The sequence below is a fragment of the Schistocerca piceifrons genome, chromosome 11 (assembly GCF_021461385.2).
Source record: "Schistocerca piceifrons isolate TAMUIC-IGC-003096 chromosome 11, iqSchPice1.1, whole genome shotgun sequence".
NCBI lineage: Eukaryota > Metazoa > Arthropoda > Insecta > Orthoptera > Acrididae > Schistocerca > Schistocerca piceifrons.
In genome coordinates this window covers 30,222,981-30,249,805 of record NC_060148.1, presented here as the reverse complement: position 1 = coordinate 30,249,805, position 26,825 = coordinate 30,222,981, and the positions used below count along the sequence as shown (strand labels likewise).

General features: G+C 44.5%; 1 protein-coding gene and 1 long non-coding RNA gene across 2 annotated transcripts in view; both read right to left on the bottom strand.

Moving 5' to 3' along the window:
* Positions 1 to 23,465, bottom strand: part of LOC124720446 (coiled-coil domain-containing protein AGAP005037) — a 992,798-nt gene extending 969,333 nt beyond the window's left edge. The window contains exon 1 of the mRNA XM_047245796.1: positions 23,351 to 23,465. Coding sequence (XP_047101752.1) covers positions 23,351 to 23,377 — 27 coding nt within the window. The 5' untranslated portion in view covers positions 23,378 to 23,465. The remainder of the gene's footprint in view (positions 1 to 23,350) is intronic.
* Positions 23,466 to 23,510: 45 nt separating this feature from the next.
* The window catches only part of LOC124720445, a 469,216-nt gene continuing 465,901 nt past the window's right edge, over positions 23,511 to 26,825 (bottom strand). Inside the window, exon 3 of the long non-coding RNA XR_007006159.1 lies at positions 23,511 to 23,577. This is a non-coding gene — a long non-coding RNA (uncharacterized LOC124720445). The remainder of the gene's footprint in view (positions 23,578 to 26,825) is intronic.

Genomic DNA, 26,825 nt, shown 5'->3' with positions numbered 1-26,825 from the left:
ACATCAAGATGAAATTATGTGTGGATTATTTATCACATGAGAAGACGACAATAATATGCTGAAACCAGCCATATGAATTTGGCTATCTTAACATATTAGATTATTGTATAAACATTTGTGAGGTCGTATTCTTCCGTCTGGCGAGATATTGCTTCTTAAAAATCTAAAAGACACAGCGGTGCATACTCCCATTTGACAAAATATCGACTTTTAAAAATCAAAACACACAGGTTTCATTTTTTACTAATATAAAGGGGCTTTTGTGATAAATAGACTAGTGATCCTAAACCAAGCCTGTAGCGAAATAGCAAACAGGGATTAACTCTTGTTTTCAACAAATGCTCCAAAATTATCCCTTCAACCTCGCTACACACTAGACATCTCTATAGAAGTCATCAGCTCACGAAAATTCTTTGCATGTTGTGAATGTTTGGTGCGCTCTCAGAAATACTTTCCACCATCTCTTCAGGCTGTCCGCTTCTGCTAACTCGTCACTGATTGGTTGTTATTTTACTATCGTAGCTGCACAAACAGTCGACTTATGACTACCATTATCTGCAAAATTCTGCTCGATTCTACGCCCCCTATCCTGTTCCAACGTCAACATCACATTGCTTCCCTCCATCCTAGATGGGGCGAAAAAATGGTGGCTGAAAAAATACCCTATCGAAGGGGCGACAAAATGTGGAGCAAAAAATAAATGAACGACCCACTGACCGTGCCACAACAATGCTGAAACAGGTTTGGATACGAAAAATGCCAGACTCTGTTAAATATAATTCTGACTATATAAACTACACTCCTGGAAATGGAAAAAAGAACACATTGACACCGGTGTGTCAGACCCACCATACTTGCTCCGGACACTGCGAGAGGGCTGTACAAGCAATGATCACACGCACGGCACAGAGGACACACCAGGAACCGCGGTGTTGGCCGTCGAATGGCGCTAGCTGCGCAGCATTTGTGCACCGCCGCCGTCAGTGTCAGCCAGTTTGCCGTGGCATACGGAGCTCCATCGCAGTCTTTAACACTGGTAGCATGCCGCGACAGCGTGGACGTGAACCGTATGTGCAGTTGACGGACTTTGAGCGAGGGCGTATAGTGGGCATGCGGGAGGCCGGGTGGACGTACCGCCGAATTGCTCAACACGTGGGGCGTGAGGTCTCCACAGTACATCGATGTTGTCGCCAGTGGTCGGCGGAAGGTGCACGTGCCCGTCGACCAGGGACCGGACCGCAGCGACGCACGGATGCACGCCAAGACCGTAGGATCCTACGCAGTGCCGTAGGGGACCGCACCGCCACTTCCCAGCAAATTAGGGACACTGTTGCCCCTGGGGTATCGGCGAGGACCATTCGCAACCGTCTCCATGAAGCTGGGCTACGGTCCCGCACACCGTTAGGCCGTCTTCCGCTCACGCCCCAACATCGTGCAGCCCGCCTCCAGTGGTGTCGCGACAGGCGTGAATGGAGGGACCAATGGAGACGTGTCGTCTTCAGCGATGAGAGTCGCTTCTGCCTTGGTGCCAATGATGGTCGTATGCGTGTTTGGCGCCGTGCAGGTGAGCGCCACAATCAGGACTGCATACGACCGAGGCACACAGGGCCAACACCCGGCATCATGGAGTGGGGAGCGATCTCCTACACTGGCCGTACACCACTGGTGATCGTCGAGGGGACACTGAATAGTGCACGGTACATCCAAACCGTCATCGAACCCATCGTTCTACCATTCCTAGACCGGCAAGGGAACTTGCTGTTCCAACAGGACAATGCACGTCCGCATGTATCCCGTGCCACCCAACGTGCTCTAGAAGGTGTAAGTCAACTACCCTGGCCAGCAAGATCTCCGGATCTGTCCCCCATTGAGCATGTTTGGGACTGGATGAAGCGTCGTCTCACGCGGTCTGCACGTCCAGCACGAACGCTGGTCCAACTGAGGCGCCAGGTGGAAATGGCATGGCATGCCGTTCCACAGGACTACATCCAGCATCTCTACGATCGTCTCCATGGGAGAATAGCAGCCTGCATTGCTGCGAAAGGTGGATATACACTGTACTAGTGCCGACATTGTGCATGCTATGTTGCCTGTGTCTATGTGCCTGTGGTTCTGTCAGTGTGATCATGTGATGTATCTGACCCCAGGAATGTGTCAATAAAGTTTCCCCTTCCTGGGACAATGAATTCACGGTGTTCTTATTTCAATTTCCAGGAGTGTATAAAGAATCTTTGATTCCGCTGCGAGTCAACGAGTCATCCAGGCCACAATACTATGTCGTTCCTCAAGAATATCCTTCCCTCCAAGAGCGCAAGTGCCACAAGGCAGACAGTAGTACTTGTATGAAGTTTGAAAAGTAGTAGAGGACCTAGTGACGGAAGTGAAGCTTTGAAGGCGGGTCGTGAATCGTACCTGGATAGATGAGTGGGTAAGTGCATTACAAACAAATGTCAAGGTGCCCAGTTCGAGTCCCGGTCCAGAAAACAGTTTCAGTATGCCAGGAAGTTTCGTTATTATGATTACTGTTTGTCTGAAGCAATGTAAAAAATAAATACTTAGGGTGGAACTGGATATGGTATTCCACTAGTTCTCATTATTTCCTGTTTTCTTAGTTTCCATTAAAAAAGACGGGTATCAGCTTCAAAATGTTGATGAGCTGTTAAATGGACACTTAATACCTTTGTGTCAATGTTGCCTTCCAAAACAAGCTGACTTCCTCATTAAGACAGGAATGCTACTTAATGTGCTACTTCCTCACACTGTACTAAGCACTCCTGCGTGGGAAAGAAGAAAGAGGAAAAATAACACATTATATGAATGAATGTGTGTGTGTGTGTGTGTGTGTGTGTGTGTGTGTGTGTGGTAAAAAGAGATAAACAAGGGATGGTGGACATGGAGAGCCATAGAGAACAGAAACAGAGAGCTCTAGAGAATGCATCTGAGAAACGGAGAGGGATGTAAAAGGAAGGGAGGGAGAAAACGAGTAGAAAAAGAGGTAGAATCAAACAGGGAAATAATAAGAGAGGAAATTCATAAAAGGGGCAAAGCAATGATGTGTGTCAGAAAGTGGATGGAATCATGCGACACAAAAAGAGTGACTGAGTGAGTGAGGAAAAGATAGAAACAAAGAGAAAGACAGAGAGAGAGAGAGAGAGAGAATCTTGTGTATGAATGGAGGAAATAAGGAAGGAAGCAAACTGAAATTAACATCTTATCACAGATATATGAGAGAATGGGCATGAGACAGCAAGAGTGCGAAATAGGCAGACAGGGTGTAGAAGGGTAGATCCAGTGTGGAATGGATAGAAACATAGCAGAGTAAACAAAAACATGGTCGACATCTAAATACGCAGAGAGACTTTCGATCATTATGGCAGGATCGCCTGGACAAATTATACATAATTTTCAGTAGAGAATTACTCTTCTATTTTTTGTTTTGTCTGTAGTTTAATAAACAACCAATATCAAAATTATATGTTTACTGGAATGACCACCAGAAACTGCCTGTGCTGAGAACAGGCAGCCATATGCGGCCATCAGAAAAAGCAGCACTATGGAAACTTCCTGTTCTCCATCTTGATGATATGCGGTGGATATGTACAAGGAACATTCGTCCGATAACATTAACCAGACAGCTGTGCTGGCTAATACTGGAATAAATATGGAGTTTCCAAAGTTTCGAACCTCTTTCGCTAGGCTCACTCCTGAAATGAAAGTTCTACAGCATAATAATTTTACATATAAATCAGTTTTACGTTTCTCCCATTTTTCATTTGTGAGCTACAGAAAAGTAGTAACAGCTCTATAATCACTGGTTTCTCATGGAAAATGGTAGATCACCACCTGATTTTCGGCACTATCTGTATGTCGCTTTATTGTTGAATATACAGAAACAGTATGGAAGAGACAGGGATTATATGGAAGAGAGAAGAAAGTGTAAATGAGAAAGAAACGTATAAAAGAGGGAGCAAAACTGCGAATTTGGAGAAAAGTGTGAAGGGGGAGAAAAAAGTGACAAAGAGAAAAAGGTTACTGAAGGAGAAATGATGCAAATGTGAGAGAAAGAGCGTGAAAAAGACAGACTGACTGACTGACTGACAAACAGAAAGAGAAACAGATAGAAAGATAGGTAGTAGAAATGAAAGAGAACAAGGTAGAATAAATATGAAACTGTAAAAAGAGCGAAACAGGGAGAAACAGTGCAAAAGTGGAGGAAATGAAATGAAATCATCATGTGACATTGATGGCCAGTTCTCACCTGGGAATTGCTAGTCTTTTCAGGTGATGGCAGATTGGGCGACTTGGATATTGATGATGATGAATTTATGAGGACGACACAATACACAGTCCCTGACCGGGCGGAAATCGTATCCAGGCCCACTGCATGGCGGTCAGAAGTGCTGACTATTCAGTTAAGGAGGCGGACAAAGTGGAGGCATAGGGAAAGGGAAAGTTTGTCAAAGAGGAAGAAAAACTGAAAGAAAGATAAAATTTTAAAAGCACTGAGAAAAAGAGTGGAACAGAGAGCGAAAGTGAAAAGCATGGAGAGTGGACAGCGTGGGGGAGAAAGTACAAATGGGAAAGAAGAAGTACAAAAGAGGTAGAAAAAGTGTGTAACACAGAGAGGAAGAGTGAAAGAAGGAAGGGAGAGGGATGTGGAACAAGGGGGAAAAGTGAAAGATGGAGGAAAATGTGAAAGTGGAAGACAACGTGTGAAAGAAGCAGAAATGGTGGAAAAGAGAGAGAAAGCGTCGAATTGTTCTTGCTCTCGTTTGTGTAGGTTGTTCAACATCAAAACTCTTGAAATAGTGAAAACTGTGTGAAAGAGACAGAAGTGTATAGTATACTGGTAAGAGAGGGAGAAGAGTGCGAAGTATGTGGAAAAAGTGCAAAACAAGGAGAATTGCAGGAAGATGGAGAAAAACTGCGAAACAAGGGAAAAAAGCCTGTGAAATGGGAAAACAGATTGGGAAAGCGAGAGGAAAATGTGTAACAGAAAGAAAAAGTGAGAAAGTGGAAGGCAATGTCCCACGAGAGAAAAGCACTAAAGGGAATGAAAGGGTGTGAGAAAGAGTGAAGGAGTAATGAAGAGAATTAGACAGAGAAATAAGGAGAATGTAACAGAAACAGAATGAGAGCAGGAGAAATAGAGAAAGTGAGAGAGAAGAGAGAGGCAGGGAACAGACGAGTGGAACTGCACGATTTTACGCGCAGCGCGCACACACGTGGCCCTCGGAGGTCGACCGCCTCATCTAATTTCCGTGGCTGTCCGCAAAGTGGCAGCAATTGCCTTAATTGGAAGCGCCACTTAGCTTCGTTTTGTTGTTCTACCTCCCCCCTCCCGCCTCCCCATCTCCCCCTTCAGTGCGTCTCGCACCCAATGCCGTTCCACCGATGTCTCCGGACGCCAAAATACTCCCACGAAGAGGCGAGTTAAGTGTTTAGTGGCCAGCTGGTAATAGTTCCGACAGAGGCACAGACTCTGCGAAATCTCACAGTTAACAGTTGCAATAATTCTGATAATACAGTAAGAGTCCTGCACCCTTCTCGCGATTTTAGGGACTATAAAAAGGGTCAATAACACCACTGTTTCAGTACCAACGTGCACAGACAAGAACCTAACAAATATACGAGTAAATAGTGCGGCGTTGCAACCTTTTCTTTTTTTTTTTTTTTTTTTTTTTTTTTTTGTCATCAGTCTACTGACTGGTTTGATGCGGCCCGCCACGAATTCCTTTCCTGTACTAACCTCTTCATCTCAGAGTAGCACTTGCAACCTACGTCCTCAATTATTTGCTTGACGTATTCCAGTCTCTGTCTTCCTCTACAGTTTTTACCCTCTACAGCTCCCTCTAGTACCATGGAAGTCATTCCCTCATGTCTTAGCAGATGTCCTATCATCCTGTCCCTTCTCCTTATCAGTGTTTTCCACATATTCCTTTCCTCTCCGATTCTGCGTAGAACCTCCTCATTCCTTACCTTATCAGTCCACCTAATTTTCAACATTTGCAACTTTATCGATGATAATTACGTACTCTACACAACTTTACAAGCCGCAGCTTTCCCCATCAACATAAACACCATTTCATAGTACTTCTAAACATTTTATCTCGTCAGGCTAACTTGCGCGAACCTATTCTAATGTAAGCCTTAATGGCCAAAGTATCTCCTTAAGGGGACCTAGACGTCATAGCATTCAGTTTTTTACTAGTATTTTGAAATTTAATAACTCAAAACTATAACAGATTTGGAAATGAAACTTTAATCATGCAATTGGCATATTCTGATCTTCATCTGAAAAAACTGAAAAACTGTGGACTACGTAGCAGAGTCAATACTGATTTTTAGCTTACTTACAGTATTACGTATAAATTTTATTTTAGGTACACCGTACCTCCACACTATTCAAAATAAAAAGTCAAAAGAAATTTTATTCTTTTAATTATCAACTTACTCAAACAGTAAACCAGGAATGTTTACCAGTTTGTTGTTTTGTGTATTTGTAAGGAAATGTTTTTTAGAAGCCAGTTTTAAGATAATAATTTAAGAACATGTGACATGCTCCAGCTTCAAATATTTAATACTCTGTTGAATAGTGTGGGTCAATGTGAAGACAATCACTATATCATTATCATGCAAAATTTTGATTTTGTGCCTTTAATATTAGATGAGATAGTAATACCTAAGTATGCAAAAACGGGAGACTGAAACTAAAGATATGCATGTCATTGCTTCTTAATGATAACATGCCAAAACATTCCAGTTCCATAATCTTATTCTGACTGTCGTTTTCGTCTCATTTAGTTTTCTTTCTTTTCTTTCTTATTGAGTTCTCCTTTGTCATGCCTTCAGCAGCCTTTTTTTCTTTTCGACTTCAACGGCACTTTGCCTGTCCACTGATAGTATCCCACTTTTGACGTCGTCCCAAGTTTTGATGCCTAGTCCGCCCGTGATGTTTAATCTGCTTGTTACTCCATGAGTAAAACACATTATGGCGTCCATCCGACACCCCCGGGATAACAAGGCCGTCCAGCAGTGTTAGTGACGTCACACTAAGCGGCCCATAGCCGACGCAGCAGTCCACGGACACCTCCGTACACACGAGCCTGATGCTAACCATCTTCTGTCCGTCATACAGAAAGGAGCGAACCAAAGACCAAATTATATATATTCTTGTAAACAGCATAAATGTTCATAACGAAATACCGATTACATATACGGGCAGGAATAAGTTTAATCGATTGAGGAACTTTGCCACTATTTTATAATTGTCAGAACACTATTTAGCTTTAAAACTCGCATACAGGTGGTGACAAATGCCAACTGACAGCAGGACTTAATATTTTCAAGCTATTACACTGAAAGTAAATTATCTTAAACACTGTCATACATAGCAAAACCCTCACAACTTTCGTTTACAATAAGGTAACAAGAGTTCGCTTTATCTCATAAAACGCATGACTATTGTGGATTTACTCATATGTTCATGGTGACAGCTCTTTTCAAGAATTTTTACAAGTGTATCCCCAGTAATAAAGAATGGAAACAAAAGATAGATATCAAATATTCTCCTTTTAACATAGACATCACAGAACACAAGATTCTGTCTTGCACTGTGATACTAAGGGACTGCTCTTTCCTTTAAGAAAAGCCTGACAATTTGAAGTTCACTCTGCTATTGAAGATACACTTCTTGAAACAATATTAAAAATGTTAGGAAAGGTAAGGAAATGAAAAACAACCAAGTGCATTACATGTAAGAATGTGAGCAAAAGGCTGAGGCTCTCTTTACTTACCATTTTCAATCTCTCTACACCTTTTCCACGTAGAAATCACCAAATGCAAGTCTCATTATTGCTGTCTGTTACTAACAAAGTGCTTTTATATTTAGAATACCTGACAATTTGATGTTCATTCTGGTACTGAAGATAAACACTTATCAGAGGAGTTGTAGAACCTAATCCTGCCCGTATATGTAATCGGTATTTCGTTATGAACCTTTATGCTGTTTACGAGAATATATATAATCTGGTCTTTGGTTCGAATTATAGTTCGCTCCTTTCTGTATGACGGACAGAAGTTGGTTAGCACCAGGCGCGTCTGTATGGAGGTGTCCGTGGACCGCTGCGTCAGCTGTGGGCCGCTTGGTGTGTGTTCACTAACGCTTCTGGGCGGCCTTGTTATCCCGGGGGTGTCGGTCCATCCCACCAACCTGAAAAGCTGACGTGCCAATAAAGACATAATTAAACTCGAGTAACCTACATGTACCACAGACCGATCGATTGCGATAAATCCCTATTCATAGCACAGTCGATATGTTCTTCAAGGATATTACACAAAGGAATTGCTATGGAAACAGCCACGTCGAAATTAAATAACGAAACTCTGTAGGAATTAACACAATGTGTGAATGTGTGTGTGTGTGTGTGTGTGTGTGTGTGTGTAAAACGAGATAAACAAGGGATGGTAAACATGGAAATGCTGAGGTGCTATAAATACAGGACATACTTTTAGAAAAATTGTGTAAAAAGAGATAAACAAGGGATGCTAAACATGGAAATGCTGAGGTGCTATGCATACAGGACATATTTTTAGAAAAATTGTGTAAAAAGAGATAAACAAGGGATGGTAAACATGGAAATGCTGAGGTGCTATACATACAGGACATTTTTAGAAAAATTGTGTAAAAAGAGATAAACAAGGGATGGTAAACATGGAAATGCTGAGGTGCTATACATGCAGGACATTTTTAGAAAAATTGTGTAAAAAGAGATAAACAAGGGATGGTAAACATGGAAATGCTGAGGTCCTATACATACAGGACATTTTTAGAAAAATTGTGTAAAAAGAGATAAACAAGGGATAGTAAACATGGAAATGCTGAGGTGCTATACATACAGGACATATTTTTAGAAAAATTGTGTAAAAAGAGATAAACAAGGGATGGTAAACATGGAAATGCTGAGGTCCTATACATACAGTACATTTTTAGAAAAATTGTGTAAAAAGAGATAAACAAGGTATGGTAAACATGGAAATGCTGAGGTGCTATACATACAGGACACATTTTTAGAAAAATTGTGTAAAAAGAGATAAACAAGGGATGGTAATCATGGAAATGCTGAGGTGCTATACATACAGGACATATTTTTAGAAAAATAATAAATTTTTTGGGCCCTCATGACTTCCAGGTCACCATAAAAGAGCGCATTGTTCTCAGTGTAGTCTTGTACATAGTGTAGAACTGGTAGCAGGCAGTCGTATGACCTTCTGCTGCTAAGTTAAGTCATTTCAGTCTGGTCGTGTGTGTGTGTGTGTGTGTGTGTGTGTGTGTGTGTGTGTGTAAGTTGCATAGCATCAGCCCAGTGAGATACACTCTGTGATCAAAACTATCCGGACACCCCGAAAAACACACGTTTTTCATATCAGGCGCATTGTGCTGCCACCTACTGCCAGATACTGCATATCAGCGGTCTCAGTTGTCATTACACGTCGTGAGAGAGCAGAATGGGGCGCTACGCGGAACTCACGAACGTGGTCAGGTGATTGGGTGTCACTTGTGTCATACGTCTGTACGAGAGATTTCCACACTCCTAAACGTCCCTAGGTCGACTGTTTCCGATGTGATAGCGAAGTGGAAACGTGAAGGGACACGTGCAGCACAAAAGCGTAGGCGCCGACCTGGTCTGGCTCCAATGGCTCTTGAGCACTATGCGACTTAACTTCTGAGGTCATCAGTCGCCTAGAACTTAGAACTAATTAAACCTAACTAAGCTAAGGACATCACAGGATCCCGAGACAGGATTCGAACCTGCGACCGTAGCGGTCGCTCGGCTCCAGACTGTAGCGCCTTGAACCGCACCACCACCCCCCCCTCGACCTGGTCTATTGATTGACAGAGACCGCCGACAGATGAAGAGGGTCGTAATGTGTAATAAGCAGACATCTATCCGGACTATCAGACAGGAATTCCAAACTGCACCAGGATCCACTGAAAGTACAGTGACAGTTAGGCGGGAGGTGAGAAAACTTGGATTTCATGGTCGAGCGGCTGCTCATAAGCCACACATCACGCTCGTAAATGCCAAACGACGCCTCGCTTGGTGTCATAGTGTAAACATTGGACGATTGAACAGTGGAAAAACGTTGTGCCGAGTGTCGAATCACGGTACACAATGTGTCGATCTGATGGCAGAGTGTGGGTATAGCGAATGCCCTATGAACGTCATCTGCCAGCGGGGGTAGTGCCAACATTAAAATTCGGAGGCGGTGGTGTTATGGTGTGGTCGTGTTTTTAATGGAGGGGGCTTGCGCTCCTTGTTGTTTTGCGTGGCACTACCACAGCAGAGGCCTACATTGCTGTTTTAAACACCTTCTTGCTTCCCACTGTTGAAGAACAATTCGGGGATGGCGACTGCATCTTTCAACACGATCCGAGCATCTGTACATGATGCACGGCCTGTGGCGGAGTGGGTACACGAATATACCATCCCTGTAATGGACTGGCCTGCACAGAGTCCTGACTTGGGTCCTATAGAACACCTCTGGGATGTTTTGGAACCCCGACTTCGTGTCAGGCCTCACCGACCGACATCGATACCTCTCCTCAGTGCAGCATTCCATGAAGAATGGGCTGCCATTCCCCAAGAAACCTTCCAGCACCTGATCGGACGAATGTCTGCGAGATTGGAAGCTGTCATCAAGAATAAGGGTGGGCCAATACCATGCTGAATTCCAGCATTACCGATGGAGGGCGCGACGAGCTTGTAAGTCATTTTCTGCCAGGTGTCCGGATACTTTTGATCACATAGTGAAGGTCGACGTGGAGACGCGAAGTACGGCAGTGAGCAGATTCCTGTGGCATACCACGAATCAAGTTGCCCCATTTGTCGGTGAGTCAATGCGGTGCGTCCGACAGGTGAACAACGAATGGAGAACCGCACGCGGTCACGCAACTCTGCACTGTACAGTGGTAGTAAAAATATCGTAACGGACAGTAACGAGAGTGAACGCTATGTCAGGTAAATAACAATCGGCTTCAAACTAAACAAGAAATGCGGTTGGCAGTGAATGGTGGTCCGGCTCGGGAACAGCACGCAATAGACATTTACGGTCGGCTACCTCGCGACAGACACATGACATACAGGCCTTCAGTGGTACAAACAGCACAGGCACTGTACAACGGCTGACTGGAGGGACGTGTAGTGTGGGCAGATTTCGCTTCTTCTTTTTTCCCGATGACGCAGTGTGGCTATTGCACCTACAGCCCAATGAGTCAATGAGTCGTTTTACCCGAGGGTGTAGTTCAGACTGGAGGTGGTTTTATAATGTCTTAGGCAAGTTTCTCGTACCGTGACCTGGGCCCACACATTCACGTTGCCTTGGACATGACGTCAGAGGCAACGTGAATGTGTGGGCCCAGGTCACGGTACGAGAAACTTGGACATGAAGTCCGAGGGAACGTGAATCTGTGGGCCCAGGTCACGGTATGAGAAACTTGAAGTCCGAGGCAACGTGAATGTGTGGGCCCAGGTCACGGTACGAGAAACTTGGAAATGAAGTCCGAGGCAACGTGTATGTGTGGGCACAGGTCGCGGTACGAGAAACTTGGACATGAAGTCCGAGGCAATGTGAATGTAACGGCCCAGGTCACGGTACGAGAAACTTGGACATGAAGTCCGAGGCAACGTGAATGTGTGGGCCCAGGTCACGATACGAGAAACGTGGGCATGAAGTCCGAGGCAACGTGAATGTGTGGGCACAGGTCACGGTACGAGAAACTTGGACATGAAGTCCGAGGCAATGTGAATGTGACGGCCCAGGTCACGGGACGAGAAACTTGGACATGAAGTCCGAGGCAACGTGAATGTGTGGGCCCAGGTCACGATACGAGAAACGTGGGCATGAAGTCCGAGGCAACGTGAATGTGTGGGCCCAGGTCGCGGTACGAGAAACTTGGACATGAAGTCCGAGGCAATGTGAATGTGTGGGCCCAGGTCGTGGTACGAGAAACTTGGACATGAAGTCCGAGGCAATGTGAATGTAACGGCCCAGGTCACAGTACGAGAAACTTGGACATGAAGTCCGAGGCAACGTGAATGTGTGGGCCCAGGTCACGGTACGAGAAACTTGGGCATGAAGTCCGAGGCAACGTGAATGTGTGGGCCCAGGTCGCGATACGAGAAACTTGGACATGAAGTCCGAGGCAATGTGAATGTAACAGCCCAGGTCATGGTACGAGAAACTTGGGCATGAAGTCCGAGGCAACGTGAATGTGTGGGCACAGGTCACGGTACGAGAAACTTGGACATGAAGTCAGAGGCAACGTGAATGCGTGGGCCCAGGTCACAGTACGAGAAACTTGGACATGAAGTCAGAGGCAACGTGAATGTGTGGGCCCAGGTCACAGTACGAGAAACTTGGACATGAAGTCAGAGGCAACGTGAATGTGTGGGCCCAGGTCACAGTACGAGAAACTTGGACATGAAGTCAGAGGCAACGTGAATGTGTGGGCCCAGGTCACAGTACGAGAAACTTGGGCATGAAGTCTGAGGCAACGTGAATGTGTGGGCCCAGGTCACGGTATGAGAAACTTGGACATGAAGTCCGAGGCAACGTGAATGTGTGGGCCCAGGTCACAGTACGAGAAACTTGGACATGAAGTCCGAGGCAACGTGAATGTGTGGGCGCAGGTCACAGTACGAGAAACTTGGACATGAAGTCCGAGGCAACGTGAATCTGTGGGCCCAGGTCACGGTATGAGAAACTTGGACATGAAATCCGAGGCAATGTGAATGTGTGGGCCCAGGTCACGGTACGAGATACTTGCCTAAGACATTATAAAACCACTTCCAGTCTGAACTACATACCTTCATCACACTGCGGGTAAAACGACTCATTGTGCCGTAGGTGCAATCGCCGCGAAGCGTCATATTCATTTCAACTTTCACGGTGATCAAGTGCTGGTTTTTCTTCCTCATCTTCATGATTAGTATGCTGTGGCCATTCCTGTCTTCCAAAATGGTGAGAGCTTTGTTCGCAGGGCTGGAAAAACGAGCTCCTTGTTTGACGGACACCCACAAGGAACCCGTGACTGTCAAGACGCAAAAGACCAATTATGCTTATGGCATTCCGTGCCTGCAATATTGTTTACCATGCAACCACAGTAATGGCTGCTAATGACAACAGGGCGCAGGATTGGAGGTATCCAATGGTGAGCATACCGCGAGGCTACAGAGTGTAGTGGAACTGCTTTGTCGACGAGTAGCCGACAACAGTGGCAACGATATGCAAACCCAAACACTGCATTATATCCACAACAGCAGTTGCCGAAGTTGATATTTCGCCAGAAAAGGAACCAAGGAATTACGCAGAGTGAGAAAGAAGAGGCACTGCAATATTAGTGTTTCTGCAATTGCTGTCGATGGCCATAATCACGTCGGAAACGTTTTTGCATGAACCACCTGAGTACAATTGACCGCTCCGCCGATGCACTGCCCTTTTTCACCTAGTGTACGCGATCCTACCGCCATTTCTAAATGTGCATATCGCTATCCCATAACTTTTGTCATCTACATCAACGTTTATACTCCGCAAGCCAACCAACGGTGTGTGGCGGAGGGCACTTTACCTGCCACTGTCATTACCTCCCTTTCCTGTTCCAGTCGCGTACGGTTCGGGGGAAGAACGGTTGCCGGAAAGCCTCCGTGCGCGCTCGATCTCTCTAATTTTACATTCGTGATCTCCTCGGGAGGTATAAGTAGGGGGAAGCAATATATTCGATACCTCATCCAGAAACGCACCCTCTCGAAACCTGGACAGCGAGCTACAGCGCCATGTAGGGCGCCTCTCTTGCAGAGTCTGCCACTCGAGTTTATTAAACATCTCCGTAACGCTATCACGCTTACCAAATAACCCTGTGACGAAACGCGCTGCTCTTCTTTCGATCTTCTCCTTCTCCTCTCTCGACCCGACCTGGTACGGATCCCACACTGATGAGCAATACTCAAGTATAGATCGAACGAGTGTTTTGTAAGCCGCCTCCTTTGTTGATGGACTACATTTTCTAAGGACTCTCCCAATGAATCTCAACCTGGTACCCGCCTTACCGACAATTAATTTTATATGATCATTCCACTTCAGATCGTTCCGCACGCATACTCCCAGATATTTTACAGAAGTAACTGCTACCACTGTTTGTTCCGCTATCATATAATCATACAATAAAGGATCCTTCTTTCTGTGTATTCGCAATACATTACATTTGTCTATGGTAAGGGACAGTTGCCACTCCCTGCACCAAGTGCCTATCCACTGCAGATCTTCCTGCATTTCGCTGCAATTTTCTAATGCTGCAACTTCTCTGTATACTACAGCATCAACCGCGAAAAGCCGCATGGAACTTCCGACACTATCTACTAGGTCATTTATATATATTGTGAAAAGCAATGGTCCCATAACACTCCCCCGTGGCACGCCAGAGGTTACTTTAACATCTGTAGACGTCTCTCCATTGATAACAACATGCTGTGTTCTGTTTGCTAAAAACTCTTCAATCCAGTCACACAGCTGGTCTGATATTCCGTAGGCTCTTACTTTGTTTATCAGGCGACAGTGCGGAACTGTATGGAACGCCTTCCGGAAGTCAAGGAAAATAGCATCTACCTGGGAGCCTGTATCTAATATTTTCTGGGTCTCATGAACAAATAAAGCTAGCTGGGTCTCACACCATCGCTGTTTCCGGAATCCATGTTGATTCCTACAGAGTAGATTCTGGGTTTCCAGAAATGACATGATACGCGAGCAAAAATCATGTTCTAAAATTCTACAACAGATGCATGTCAGAGATATAGGTCTATAGTTTTGCGCATCTGCTCGACCACCCTTCTTGAAAACTGGAACTACCTGTGCTCTTTTCCAATCATTTGGAACCCTCCGTTCCTCTAGAGACTTGCGGTACACGGCTGTTAGAAGGGGGGCAGTTCTTTCGCGTACTCTGTGTAGAATCGAATTGGTATCCCGTCAGGTCCAGTGGACTTTCCTCTGTTGAGCGATTTCAGTTGCTTTTCTATTCCTTGGACACTTATTTCGATGTCAGCCATTTTTTCGTTTGTGCGAGGATTGAGAGACGGAACTGCAGTGCGGTCTTCCTCTGCGAAACAGCTTTGGAAAAAGGTGTTTAGTATTTCAGCTTTACGCCTGTCATCCTCTGCTTCAATGCCATTATCATCCCGGAGTGTCTGGATATCCTGTTTCGATCCACTTACTGATTTAACGTAAGACCAGAACTTCCTAGGATTTTCTGTCAAGTCGGTACATAGAATTTTACTTTCGAATTCACTAAACGCTTCACGCATAGCCCTCCTTACGCTAACTTTGGCATCGTTTAGCTTCTGTTTGCCTGGGAGGTTTTGGCTGCGTTTAAATTTGCAGTGAAGCTCTCTTTGCTTTCGCAGTAGTTTCCTAACTTTGTTGTTGTACCACGGTGGGTTTTTCCCGTCCCTCACTGTTTTACTCGGCACGTACCTGTCTAAAACGCATTTTACGATTGCCTTGAACTTTTTCCATAAACACTCAACATTGTCAGTGTATCTCTAAATACAGAACGTCCTTGCCGAATTTGGGACAGTTTCCAACAAGATAACGCACAACATTGCTGATTGTCCACTTTCAAAATGTCTGTGCAGAATACGTTACGGCAATGCGATACCCGCTCCTGCTGGCATAGTTTAGCGGTATTCATTCCTGACCATGCCGAATGTCTGCACCACTATAATCCGCTCATCATAAACCTGATGTAAGCATTGCACGGAGTATGAGGCGAGATTTTTAAGTAAGTACCGTTTCGAAATTAAAATAAGATGTGCTAAGATAGCTCAATAATTTTGTTTTTGCATGAAAGCCTGTACCTTAATCTACGCACTGACGCCATTACAGTCTGATTCTTCCTTGTTTACGTTGTGTACTGAGTGTTTAAAGTGCCTCCGATAATCGTGAGTCCCGCCGACTGTGAAGTAAGGGGCTGTTATAAGATTTCTTAGTGCTAAGGGCCTAAAAGCGATCGATATTCATCGTGAGATCTGAGCAGTTTACGGAGAAAACATTATGAGTGATGGGAATGGGTGAGAGCACTTAAAGATGGCCACACAAATGTGCACGATGAACAAGGGAGTGGGCGTCCTTCGGTCGTTAATGAAAGTTTGGTGCAGCAAGTGGACAATAAGGCGTGAGAAAACAGACGCTTTACGATTCCATCCTTGCGGGATGACTCTCCTAATGTTTCTCGTAGTGTTTTGTACGGCATTGTGACCGAGCACTTGAATTACCGAAAATTGTGCGCACGTTGGGTACCGAAAATGTTGACGGATGTGCAGAAAACCAAACGTTTAGACAGTGCATTGACGTTCCTCGAGCGGTACCACAACGACGGTGATGATTTCTTAAGCCAAATTGTTACGGGCGATGAAACACGGGTGGCCTACGTCACACCGGAATCAAAGCAACAGTCCACGGAAGTTGAGCCAGGGTATCGTTTTGCTGCAAGACAATGCCAGTCCGCGTGTGGCGGATCAGACCAAAGATCTCATCACATCTTTTCGACGGGAAACTCCAGATCATCCTCCGTACAGCCCCGATCTTGCGCCCAGTGACTACCATCTGTTCCTGCACTTGAAGAAACACCTGGGCGGTCAGCGTCTTCGAGCAACACCGACTCAAAGGAAGGCCTCGGCGCTTGTTCGTGACGTCACGTCAGCTAGGCACGGCGAACGCCAGGTCTGTCGCAGGCATACTCATAATGGTGGTGTCTCCCTCTCTGACACAGGAAAATGTGAAACTGTTGGCGATAGTTGGCCAACACACATTGTTCTGAGAGATTTCTGCCATCAATTAATTGCGCAATTCATTACACTTCTTAACAAATAGTGTACTTCTGAACTTAAATTTACACCTGTTTTAAGGATTGAGATACAAAAACAACTTCATGGTCCAGCAGCAACAGAATTCGTGCTTCTTTACCATATTTGTAAATCTGAGGAAGTTACGTTTGTACTGGGTTGCTTTTACAAGAAACTGTGAATATATTGGTGCTCTTCTTTAGGTATCTTGGTTGACTATGCGGTGATGAGCACTGAATGTTAATGAAATATCTTGCGATTTTACACGTTGGGGGAGGGGGTGGGGGACAGAAGAAGAGGCAAAAGAGACATACTTGTTTCATCAAATAAAATTTTTTTATCTTATAAAGTTCCTCCTTTCAGTGGCAAGAGGGGAATATTTATCTTTTCTAATGTGCATGTTTAAAAAAGTTTAAACTCAGCAGTATTTTCGGTGTATGAAGCTACTTTGTTTTCTGTTTAGAATTGCTTTCGTTGAAAACGACTGTAATCTAATGACTGGCAACAGTTGGACATTTACATATGTAAATTAGTTCACATTTCCAGTGACGATGTCAAACGAAAATAAATAAATAAATAAAAGAAACGGGTTAATTGTAAGGGGGTTGGGGTAAGTTTCGATAACAAAATGGATCAAGTAAATATAGTTTCTTGAATGTAAAACTTCCGAAGCTTGCAATAGGGCAAAGCTTCTTCTCATATTGATCTACGTTTATTTCGACAGGATTCAGTAATACAGAACTATGATCTTCATTTGTAGCTTTACGACAGTATGAAAATCTTTCAACTAAATGAAACTGCGGAATCCAAAACAATACCAAACATTTTGTCCAAAACTAAGAAATTTATGGTGATAAGCAGGCGTTTCTGCCTGCAACAGACCTTTCGTTCGCCATGTCTAGCTGACGTGACGTCACCGACAAGCGCCGAGGCCTTCCTTTGAGTCGGTGTTGCTTCGAGACGATGACGAAGTCAAAACAGTCGTGCTGCAGTGGTTAACAAGTCAGGCGGCAGACTTCTATGAGGAGGGTATTCAAAAACTGGTACAACGTTATGGCAAGTGCCTCAATACTGACGGAAATTATGTAGAAGAGTAGATTAAGGTACAGGTTTTCATGTAAAAATTGAATTACTGATATGTCTTAGCACGTCTTTTTTTAAATTTCAACGCGGTACCTACTTAAGAAACACGTCTCGTGTTCTTCCGCGTTTCCTGGAACGTCATTGGATTTCCGTTTGACGTGGGACTGCAGCCAAGCTTTCTCGAGTACTGTGAAGTTCGGTAAGAATGGTAGGCTTTGTGCTGTGCGTTACGCGCGCGCGGTAATACGGGACAACGACTTTCGCGGCGCACTTGACTTGGACAGCACCGGCCGGTCAGCTGTTACAGCTAGACTGCAGTCATGTGGCCAGCTGCAGTTCACACGTAAAGAGACGAGCAGAGGAGTAGTACAGCTTCGAATGTCGTTTAATTTTTAAGCAGACTCAAATAATACACTGCAAATCTTCCACAATACGCTCGTTAGACGACTAGACGAAAACCTCAACACGTTATCGTTTTTAGCTGATGTACTATTGTAATTAAAAACAAGAGTAATGAAAATTCCTAACTTAACCAGAGGGTAATTTTTCTGCAGAAGCTGTGTGTGACGAAAGAGAGTATTGACGGATTTCACCGTATAATCAAATATTGAATCCACTGAAGGTATTACTTACAGTCAGTCGTCTGCTAATCTCTAAGCTCCTTCTCCGTGCGAATCCGAGACATACATTTCAGTTCTGGAAGTGTCACCTGCTACGTGGATAACGAGCGTATCAACAACAGAACCCACGAAGCCAACCAGGGGCAACTGAGCTACCCAAGCACGACTCTCGCCCCGTCCTCACAGCTTTACTTCTGCCAGTACCTCGTCTCCTACCTTCCAAACTTTACAGAAGCTTTCTTTCAGGAGTGCTAGTTCTACAAGGTTCGCAGGAGTGCTTCTTCTATCATGACGAGCCTTTCTGTATCCCGCCAGCGTTCCGCAGTCTTGTTATTTCTCGGGTCAAATCCCGCAGCTTGGCTCCAGATCAGTCCTGTTAGGTTCATATTGTAACGATACAGTAGCAAATGTAAAAATGTAGCCTTTGTATGATGTCATCGGTGCTGTGAAAATGATTGGTTTTCATCTTTCTACGATATTTATTTACCTCTGTGGTATAAAACGATGGACAGAGTCCAATTAAAGAGGATTTGGCTTTTAATTTTTGCCTTAAAAAATTAGTTGTTATGTTTTCCTAATTCAAAAAACTTTTATGAACAGCTCTTCATAAAACATCGATTATTAAGAATTTGAAACTTCCTGGCTCATTAAAACTGTGTGCCGGACCGAGACTCGAACTCGGGACCTTTGCCTTTCGCGGGCAAGTGCTCTACCAGGAAGTTTCATATCAGCGCACACTCCGCTGCAGAGTGAAAATTTCATTCTGGAAACATCCCCCAGGCTGTGGCTAAGCCATGTCTCCGCAATACCCTTTCGTTCAGGAGTGCTAGTTCTGCAAGATTCGCAGCAGAGCTTCTGTAAAGTTTGGAAGGTAGGAGACGAGGTACTGGCAGAAGTAAAGCTGTGAGCACCGGGCGTGAGTCGTGCTTGGGTAGCTCAGTTGGTAGAGCACTTGCCCGCGAAAGGCAAAGGTCCCGAGTTCGAGTCTCGGTCCGGCACACAGTTTTAATCTGCCAGGAAGTTTCATCTCAGCGCACACTCCGCTGCAGAGTGAAAATCTCAGACAAGTGTACTGTAGCAATCTCTTTACCGGATTTGTGCATCTTCTACATATTCTGCCAATAAAACGTATTCTTTGTTTCTCCTTTCCCACATGTTCTATAAGATAGTTCCAGCTTTAGATTTTCGTAATTATAATCCCTAGGTACTTAACCGAATCGACATCCTTTAAATTTGTGTGATTTATCGTGTAACCGAAGTTTTACGGAATTGTTTTAGTGCCGTACTCATCTGTACTCTTGTGGACGACTACACTCTCTTCATTATTTAGGTTCAATTGCCACTTTTCGCTCCATTTCTTCTCTAAATCATTGTGAAATTCGTCGTGGGATTATAATTACACACGGTAAACTAAAGCATCAACTGCAGTCAACTCAGATTGTCTCCAATTCGTTGACGTAGAACAAGAGCAAGAGATGGCTTATACAACACTTCCTAGGAGAACCCCTGATGTCACTTTGGGTTCTGTCGATGACTTCCCGTGAATTCCGACGAACTGTGACCTCCCTGATAGGAAAACACGAATCCAGTCGTGCAGCTGAGACGATCCACCATAGGCACGGGATTTGATTAGATGCTGCTTGTGAGGAATGGTGTCAAAAGCCCAGAGGAAGTCTAGAAATATGGAATCAACTTGGAATGCGCTGTCGACAGCACTTATTACTCACACGTACGATATATTCTGAATCCGTGTTGGCTGGTGTGTAAGAAGATACGTATCATTGTCAGCTGCGTACCGTTATTTGATCGCTTCTGTGGTCTGTACGATGTTGGTCCCACTACTAGACCGAAGCTCATGGGTGTAAGTAATTTTCATTTGAATTGACTTCCGTTTGTTACGGCAGAATAAAAGCAGCATTTGCAGTAAGAGGCGACGTTTATGTCTGAGCACAATTCTGATACAGACTGTGACAATACATATATGTGTCACGTATCTTACGCACTATAACTATTACTGCTTACGATGGGCATAATGCGCAACAGAAGTTTGCATAGACCATTAATAAATACACATATTGTCTGGATTTAGCGGATTTCATTACATCAAACACAATCTTCACCTACAATGATGTAGGGTATATCAGTGACAACTCCCATACCGCACTGAATGTCTGATACGAGATTTCGTTCTAGCGAAATACTTTCCATTCCAACTTCCTGAACTGAGCATACTACAAGAATATTTCCAGCAAGATAACGCCCACCCATACTGAAAGTGAATGAATTATATGTAACAGTGTCAAGCTTTCCACATGAAGGACGCCCAAACATTCCAAATATTAGAACTGATTTTGTTCTAGTTCAGTGTTTTTCAGAAATATAAGAGTGAACAAGGATGATTACAGGTGAATGGTGTGTACATAATGGCAGCACGCCTTCCAACAATTTTCCAACAGGATAACATCCAACAAGGATGAATCTGTGTGAACAGAGTGTTTGTAATAGAACCACGGCTTAAAGCAAGAGAACAACTGGCTGCTTCAAATTTCAGAAGTGAGCATGTTCTCTCAGGGTGTTTTCCAATGGGATAACATTCAACCATGATAAATCCGTGTGAACAGAGCGTGTGTAACAGCAACATGCCTTCAATCAGTAGATTAACCAACTGCTCCAACATGTCCCAGCAGTGTGTTTTCCAACAACATAACACTCATCCACAATGAATATGTGAAAGGAGTATTTATAATAGCAGCATGTCTTCAAGTGGTAGAAAGCTGAACTGCTCAAAATGTCAAAACTGAGTATGTTCTGGCAGAATGCTTTCTTAGAGAATAAAACCGTGCCATGACCAATCTGTGGATTGGAGTATTTCTATTAGCAGTATGCTTCGCTGCAGTAGAAAGACCAACTGCTCCGTATGTCTGAATGTTCTAGTGGTATGTTTTTCAACAGCTGAACACAGAACCTTGATGAAACTGCATTAACGGAGTATTAGTAACAGCTGAATACTTTGCAGTGGTAGAGCGTTCCAGCTGCTCTAGATGTCACAACCAAGCATTAAGCAGTGAAGGGCTATCCAACAGGATAAAGGCCCAGCTATGCTGAATCTGTGTGGATGGAGTACTTTCACAGCAGCATGCCTTCAAGCAAGAGAATGGCCAACTGCTCCTGAATTGAGCATGTTCTATCAAACTGTTTTCCAACAGGATAACTCACAACCAGGATGAATCTATGTAAACTGAATATTAGTAATTGCAGAATGTCTTCACATAGAACAATGTGCAACTGCTCCAAATGCAAGAACTGAACATATCCTGGTGGAACGCAATATGACAGGGTACCACCTAACCGTGATTAACCTGTGTGAACATTGTATTTGTAATATCAGCACGCCTTTATGCCAGAGAACGCCACTCTGCTTCATATTTCTGAACTTGGTATATTCTAGGTGGATATTTCCCAACTTCATAACACTGAACAATGATGATTAGGTGAAAATGGAGTATTCGTAATAGCAAATGCTTCCAGAAGTAGAATGCCCAACCATTTCAAATATCTGAACTTAACACGTCATAGTGGACAGTTTCCCTACAGTTTAACACCCAACCATAATGAATCTGTATGAAATGGAATATTTTTAATAGTAATATACTTCCTAGCGATAGAGTACCCAGCTGATCCAAATATCTGAACTGAGTATGGTGTAGTGGGGTGTTTTCCAACAGGATAACACACAACCATGCTGAATCTGTGTGACCAAAGTATCAGTAATAGCAGCATGCATTCAATCAGTACAACTCCCAACTGTTCGACATGTTAGAACTTAGCACGTCTTAGTAGTTTTCCAGTGGGATAACACTCAAACATGATGAATCCATGTAAACAGAGCATTTGTAATTGCAGCATGGCTTCAGGCAGCAGATGGCCAACTGTTCCCAATTTCAGGACTGTGCATGTTCTAGTGGATTACTTTCTAACATGATAACACCCAAGCATTCTGAAGCTGTGTGTATGGAGTATTTCCAATAGTAACATGGCTTCAGGCAGCAGAACGCTCAACTGGTACAAATGTCAGAATGTTGTAGTGGGATGCTTTGCAACAGGATAACGCACGACCACGATGAATCAGTGTAAGCAGCGTATTTGTCTTAGCGACATGCCTTCTACTAGTAGACAGCCTGATCAATGGGTGTTCCTGAACTGGGCGTTTTCCAAGAGGATAACACACAACCATGCTCAATCTATGTGAGCTGGGTATTCGTAAGAACGCATGCATTCAGTCAGTAGAACTCCCAACTGCTTCACATGTTAGAACTTAGCATGTCTTAGTAGATAGCTTTCCAGGGGGATAACACTCAAACACGATGAATCCATGTAAACAGAGCATTTTCCAATAGCAGCATGGCTCAGGCAGCAGATGGCCAACTGTTCCGAACGTCAGGACTGAGCAAGTTCTGGTGGATTACTTTCTAACATGATAACACCCAAGCACGCTGAAGTTGTATGTATGGGGTATTTCTAATAGTAACATGGCTTCAGCCAGCAGAATGCCCAACTGCTCCAAATGTCAGACTGTTGTAGTGGGATGCTTTCCAACAGGATAACGCACGGCTACGATGAATCAGTATAAGCAGCGTATTTGTCTTAGTGGCATGCCTTCTAGTAGAAGACTGCCTGATCTCTGGGTGTTCCTGAACTGGGCACGTATTAGTTGAAAACATTTTCCAGAACGACAACGCCCGCGGCACCCACCTCGAGGTCCATGGCGCGACCGGCCATGGCCTGGTGCTGGTGGTGCTGGTGGTGCTGTTGGTGCTGGTGGTGGTCTGCCGTGCCGGACAGCGTGTGGCGCCGCGGGTCGTCACGGCTGCGGCCGCCCCCAGAGGCCCGGCCGCCGCTCCCGCCTCCGCCGCCTCCTCCGCCCCCGCCGCCGCGCCCTCTCAGCTCAGAGTCATCGCGGCTTCCGCCTCCGCCGCCTCCTGGAATCATCACAAACACATCCTTACCTCGGTGAATTGCACTCGCACCCAACTTCCCGTCCATTCTCCGACTAAATTCCACACTAATGTCAATCAAAACTTCTGAATGAATAAAATCTTCGCAGTTTTTACGTCGAACAAAATTCGCGAGCTTTCGGACATCTGCTTTCAACGGTACCATCAGGAGTAAAAGTTACCTACTGCTAGTTTTAACTCAAGAAGAATATTATAATTCCAATCCCAAAGAAAGCAGGCGTTGACAGATGTGAAAATTACCGAACTATCAGTTTAATGATGAAATGTATGATGAAATAAAAGAAATTATACAGATAGTGAAGGGAGATGAAAAAATGGCTAAGCAGGGATGGCTAGAGGACAAATGTAAGGATGTAGAGGCTTATCTCACTAGGGGTAAGATAGATACTGCCTAGAGGAAAATTAAAGAGACCTTTGGAGAAAAGAGAACCAGTTGTATGAATATCAAGAGCTCAAATGGAAACCCAGTTCTAAGCAAAGAAGGGAAAGCAGAAAGGTGGAAGGAGTATATAGAGGGTCTATACAGGGGCGATGTTCTTGAGGACAATATTATGGAAATTGAAGGGGATGTAGATGAAGATGAAATGGGAGATATGATATGCGTGAAGAGTTTGACAGAGCACTGAAAGACCTGAGTCGAAACAAGGCCCCGGGAGTAGACAACATTTCATTAGAACTACTGATAGCCTTGGGAGAGCCAACCTTGACAAAACTCTACCATCTGGTAAGCAAGATGTATGAGACAGGCGAAATACCCCTCAGATTTCAAGAAGAATATAATAATTCCAATCCCAAAGAAAGCAAGTGTTGACAGATGTGAAATTACCGAACTATCAGTTTAATAAGTCACGGCTGCAAAATACTAACACGAATTCTTTACAGACGAATGGAAAAACTGGTAGAAGCCGACCTCGGGGAAGATCAGTTTGGATTATTACACATGGAAAGAAACAGACTTTGCAAAGTGATCCAGTGAAATTGTGTCTTGTGTACATCACAGGTTAACATATACCATCCTGACTGGCATCCATACCATCCGAATGATGTCAGACAGTTGTGGAGATCAAAACAAAAACCAGACGATGTTGGGTACGCTGTGCTGTTGTCTAACACAAGAAGCTCCTGTGAAACAAGTGAAGATGGTCCAATGGTTGGACATTCGTTTCTACCACCCGACAGAATTTATGGCCAAGTAGAAAAGGTTCTCAGGTCTAAAGTCACTATTAACTCACCGAGTGAGTACAATGAAGTGTTTGAGGACCACGGAATAGTTTTGCAGTTAGGATTAGATGTCAAGAATCTGTGTTGGAAGGATGCAGTTGCTGATGTCATTACGCCACCTCGCCAATGTCGGTTCAGATTTCCCCCTGTAGAACTTCACCAGAAGTAAACAAAGAAACGCGCCAGTAAGAGGTGAAGTGGCTTGCAGAATGGACGCTGGTGAAGGACGAGGGATATGCAGACGAGGCAAAGCCTACTCGTCCATGGAGCCAAACGTTATCACAATTGGAAGATCCTTAAAGGAAGCTAAAGTGAGGGATATTGATTTCCCGGTCCAAAAGCATTTCGGGCACACTTGCTTCCTACAAGAACGTAATCCATTGTCAGACAGGTGGAAACAATGCAGATGAAGATTCAGACTTTGAAATTCATCCAGAGGAAAATGAGTTGCCAGTGGAATTTAGAGGGGACGGGACAGGACCTGAAAGCTTGTGACGTACAGTACTGGACATTAAAATTGCTACACCAAGAAGAAATGCGGATGGTAATCGGGTATTCATTGGACAAATATATTATACTACAACTGACATGTGATTACATTTTCACGCAATTTCGGTGCATACGTCCTGAGAAATCAGTACCAAAAACAACCACCTCTGGCCGTAATAATGGCCTTGACACGCCTGGGCATTGAGTCAAACAGAGCTCAGATGGCGTGTACAGGTACAGCTGCCCATGCAGCTTCAACACGATACCACAGTTCATCGAGAGAAGTGACTGGCGTATTGTGACGAGCCAGTTGCTCGGCCACCATTGATCAGACGTTTTCTATTGGTGAGAGATCTGGAGAATGTGCTGGCCAGGGCAGCAGTCGAACATTTTCTGTATCCAGAAAGGCCCGGTCGTGCACTATCCTGCTGAAACGTAGGGTCTCGCAGGAACCAAATGAAGGGCAGAGCCACGGGTCGCAACACATCTGAAATGTAACGTCCACTGCCCAAAGTGCCGTCAATGCGAACAAAAGGTGAATGAGACGTGTAACCAATGGCACCCGATATTATCACGCCGGGTGATACGCCAGTATGGCGATGACGAATAGACGCTTCCAATGTGCGTTCACCGCGATGTCGCTAAACACGGATGCGACCATCGTGATGCTGTAAACAGATCCTAGATTCATCCGAAAAAATGACGTTTTGCCATTCGTGCACCCAGGTTCGTCGTCGAATACACCATCGCAGGCGCTCCTGTCTGTGATGCAGCGTCAAGGGTAACCGCAGCCACGGTCTCCGAGCTGATAGTCCGTGCTGCTGCAAACGTCGTCGCACTGTTCGTGCAGATGGTTGTTGCCTTGCAAACGTCCCCATCTGTTCACTCAGGGATCGAGACGTGGCTGTACGATCAGTTACAGCCGTGCGGATAAGATGCCTGTCACCTCGACTGCTAGTGATACGAGGCCGTTGGGATCCAGCACGGCGTTCCGTATTACCCTCCTGAACCCACCGATTCCATATTCTGCTAACAGTCATTGGATCTCGACCAACGTGAGCAGCAATGTCGCGATACGATAAACAGCAATCGCGATAGGCTACAATCCGACCTTTATCAAAGACGTGATGGTACGCATTTCTCCTCCTTACACGAGGCATCACAACAACGTTTCACCGGGGAACGCCGGTCAACTGCTGTTTGTGTACGAGAAATCGGTTGGAAACTTTCCTCGTGTCAGCACGTTGTAGGTGTCGCCACCGGCACCAACATTGTGTGAATGCTCTGAAAAGCTAATCATTTGCATATCACAGCATCTTCTTCCTGTCGGTTAAATTTCGCGTCTGTAGCACGTAATCTTCGTCGTGTGGCAATTTTAATGGCCAGTAGTGTATTAACTACTCTCAAACTGTTGTTTAATGCCACATACTTTGTATTAACTACTTCCAAACTATTGTTTAATGTCACATACTTTGAAATCACGTTCTGTTTTAGTCATTAAA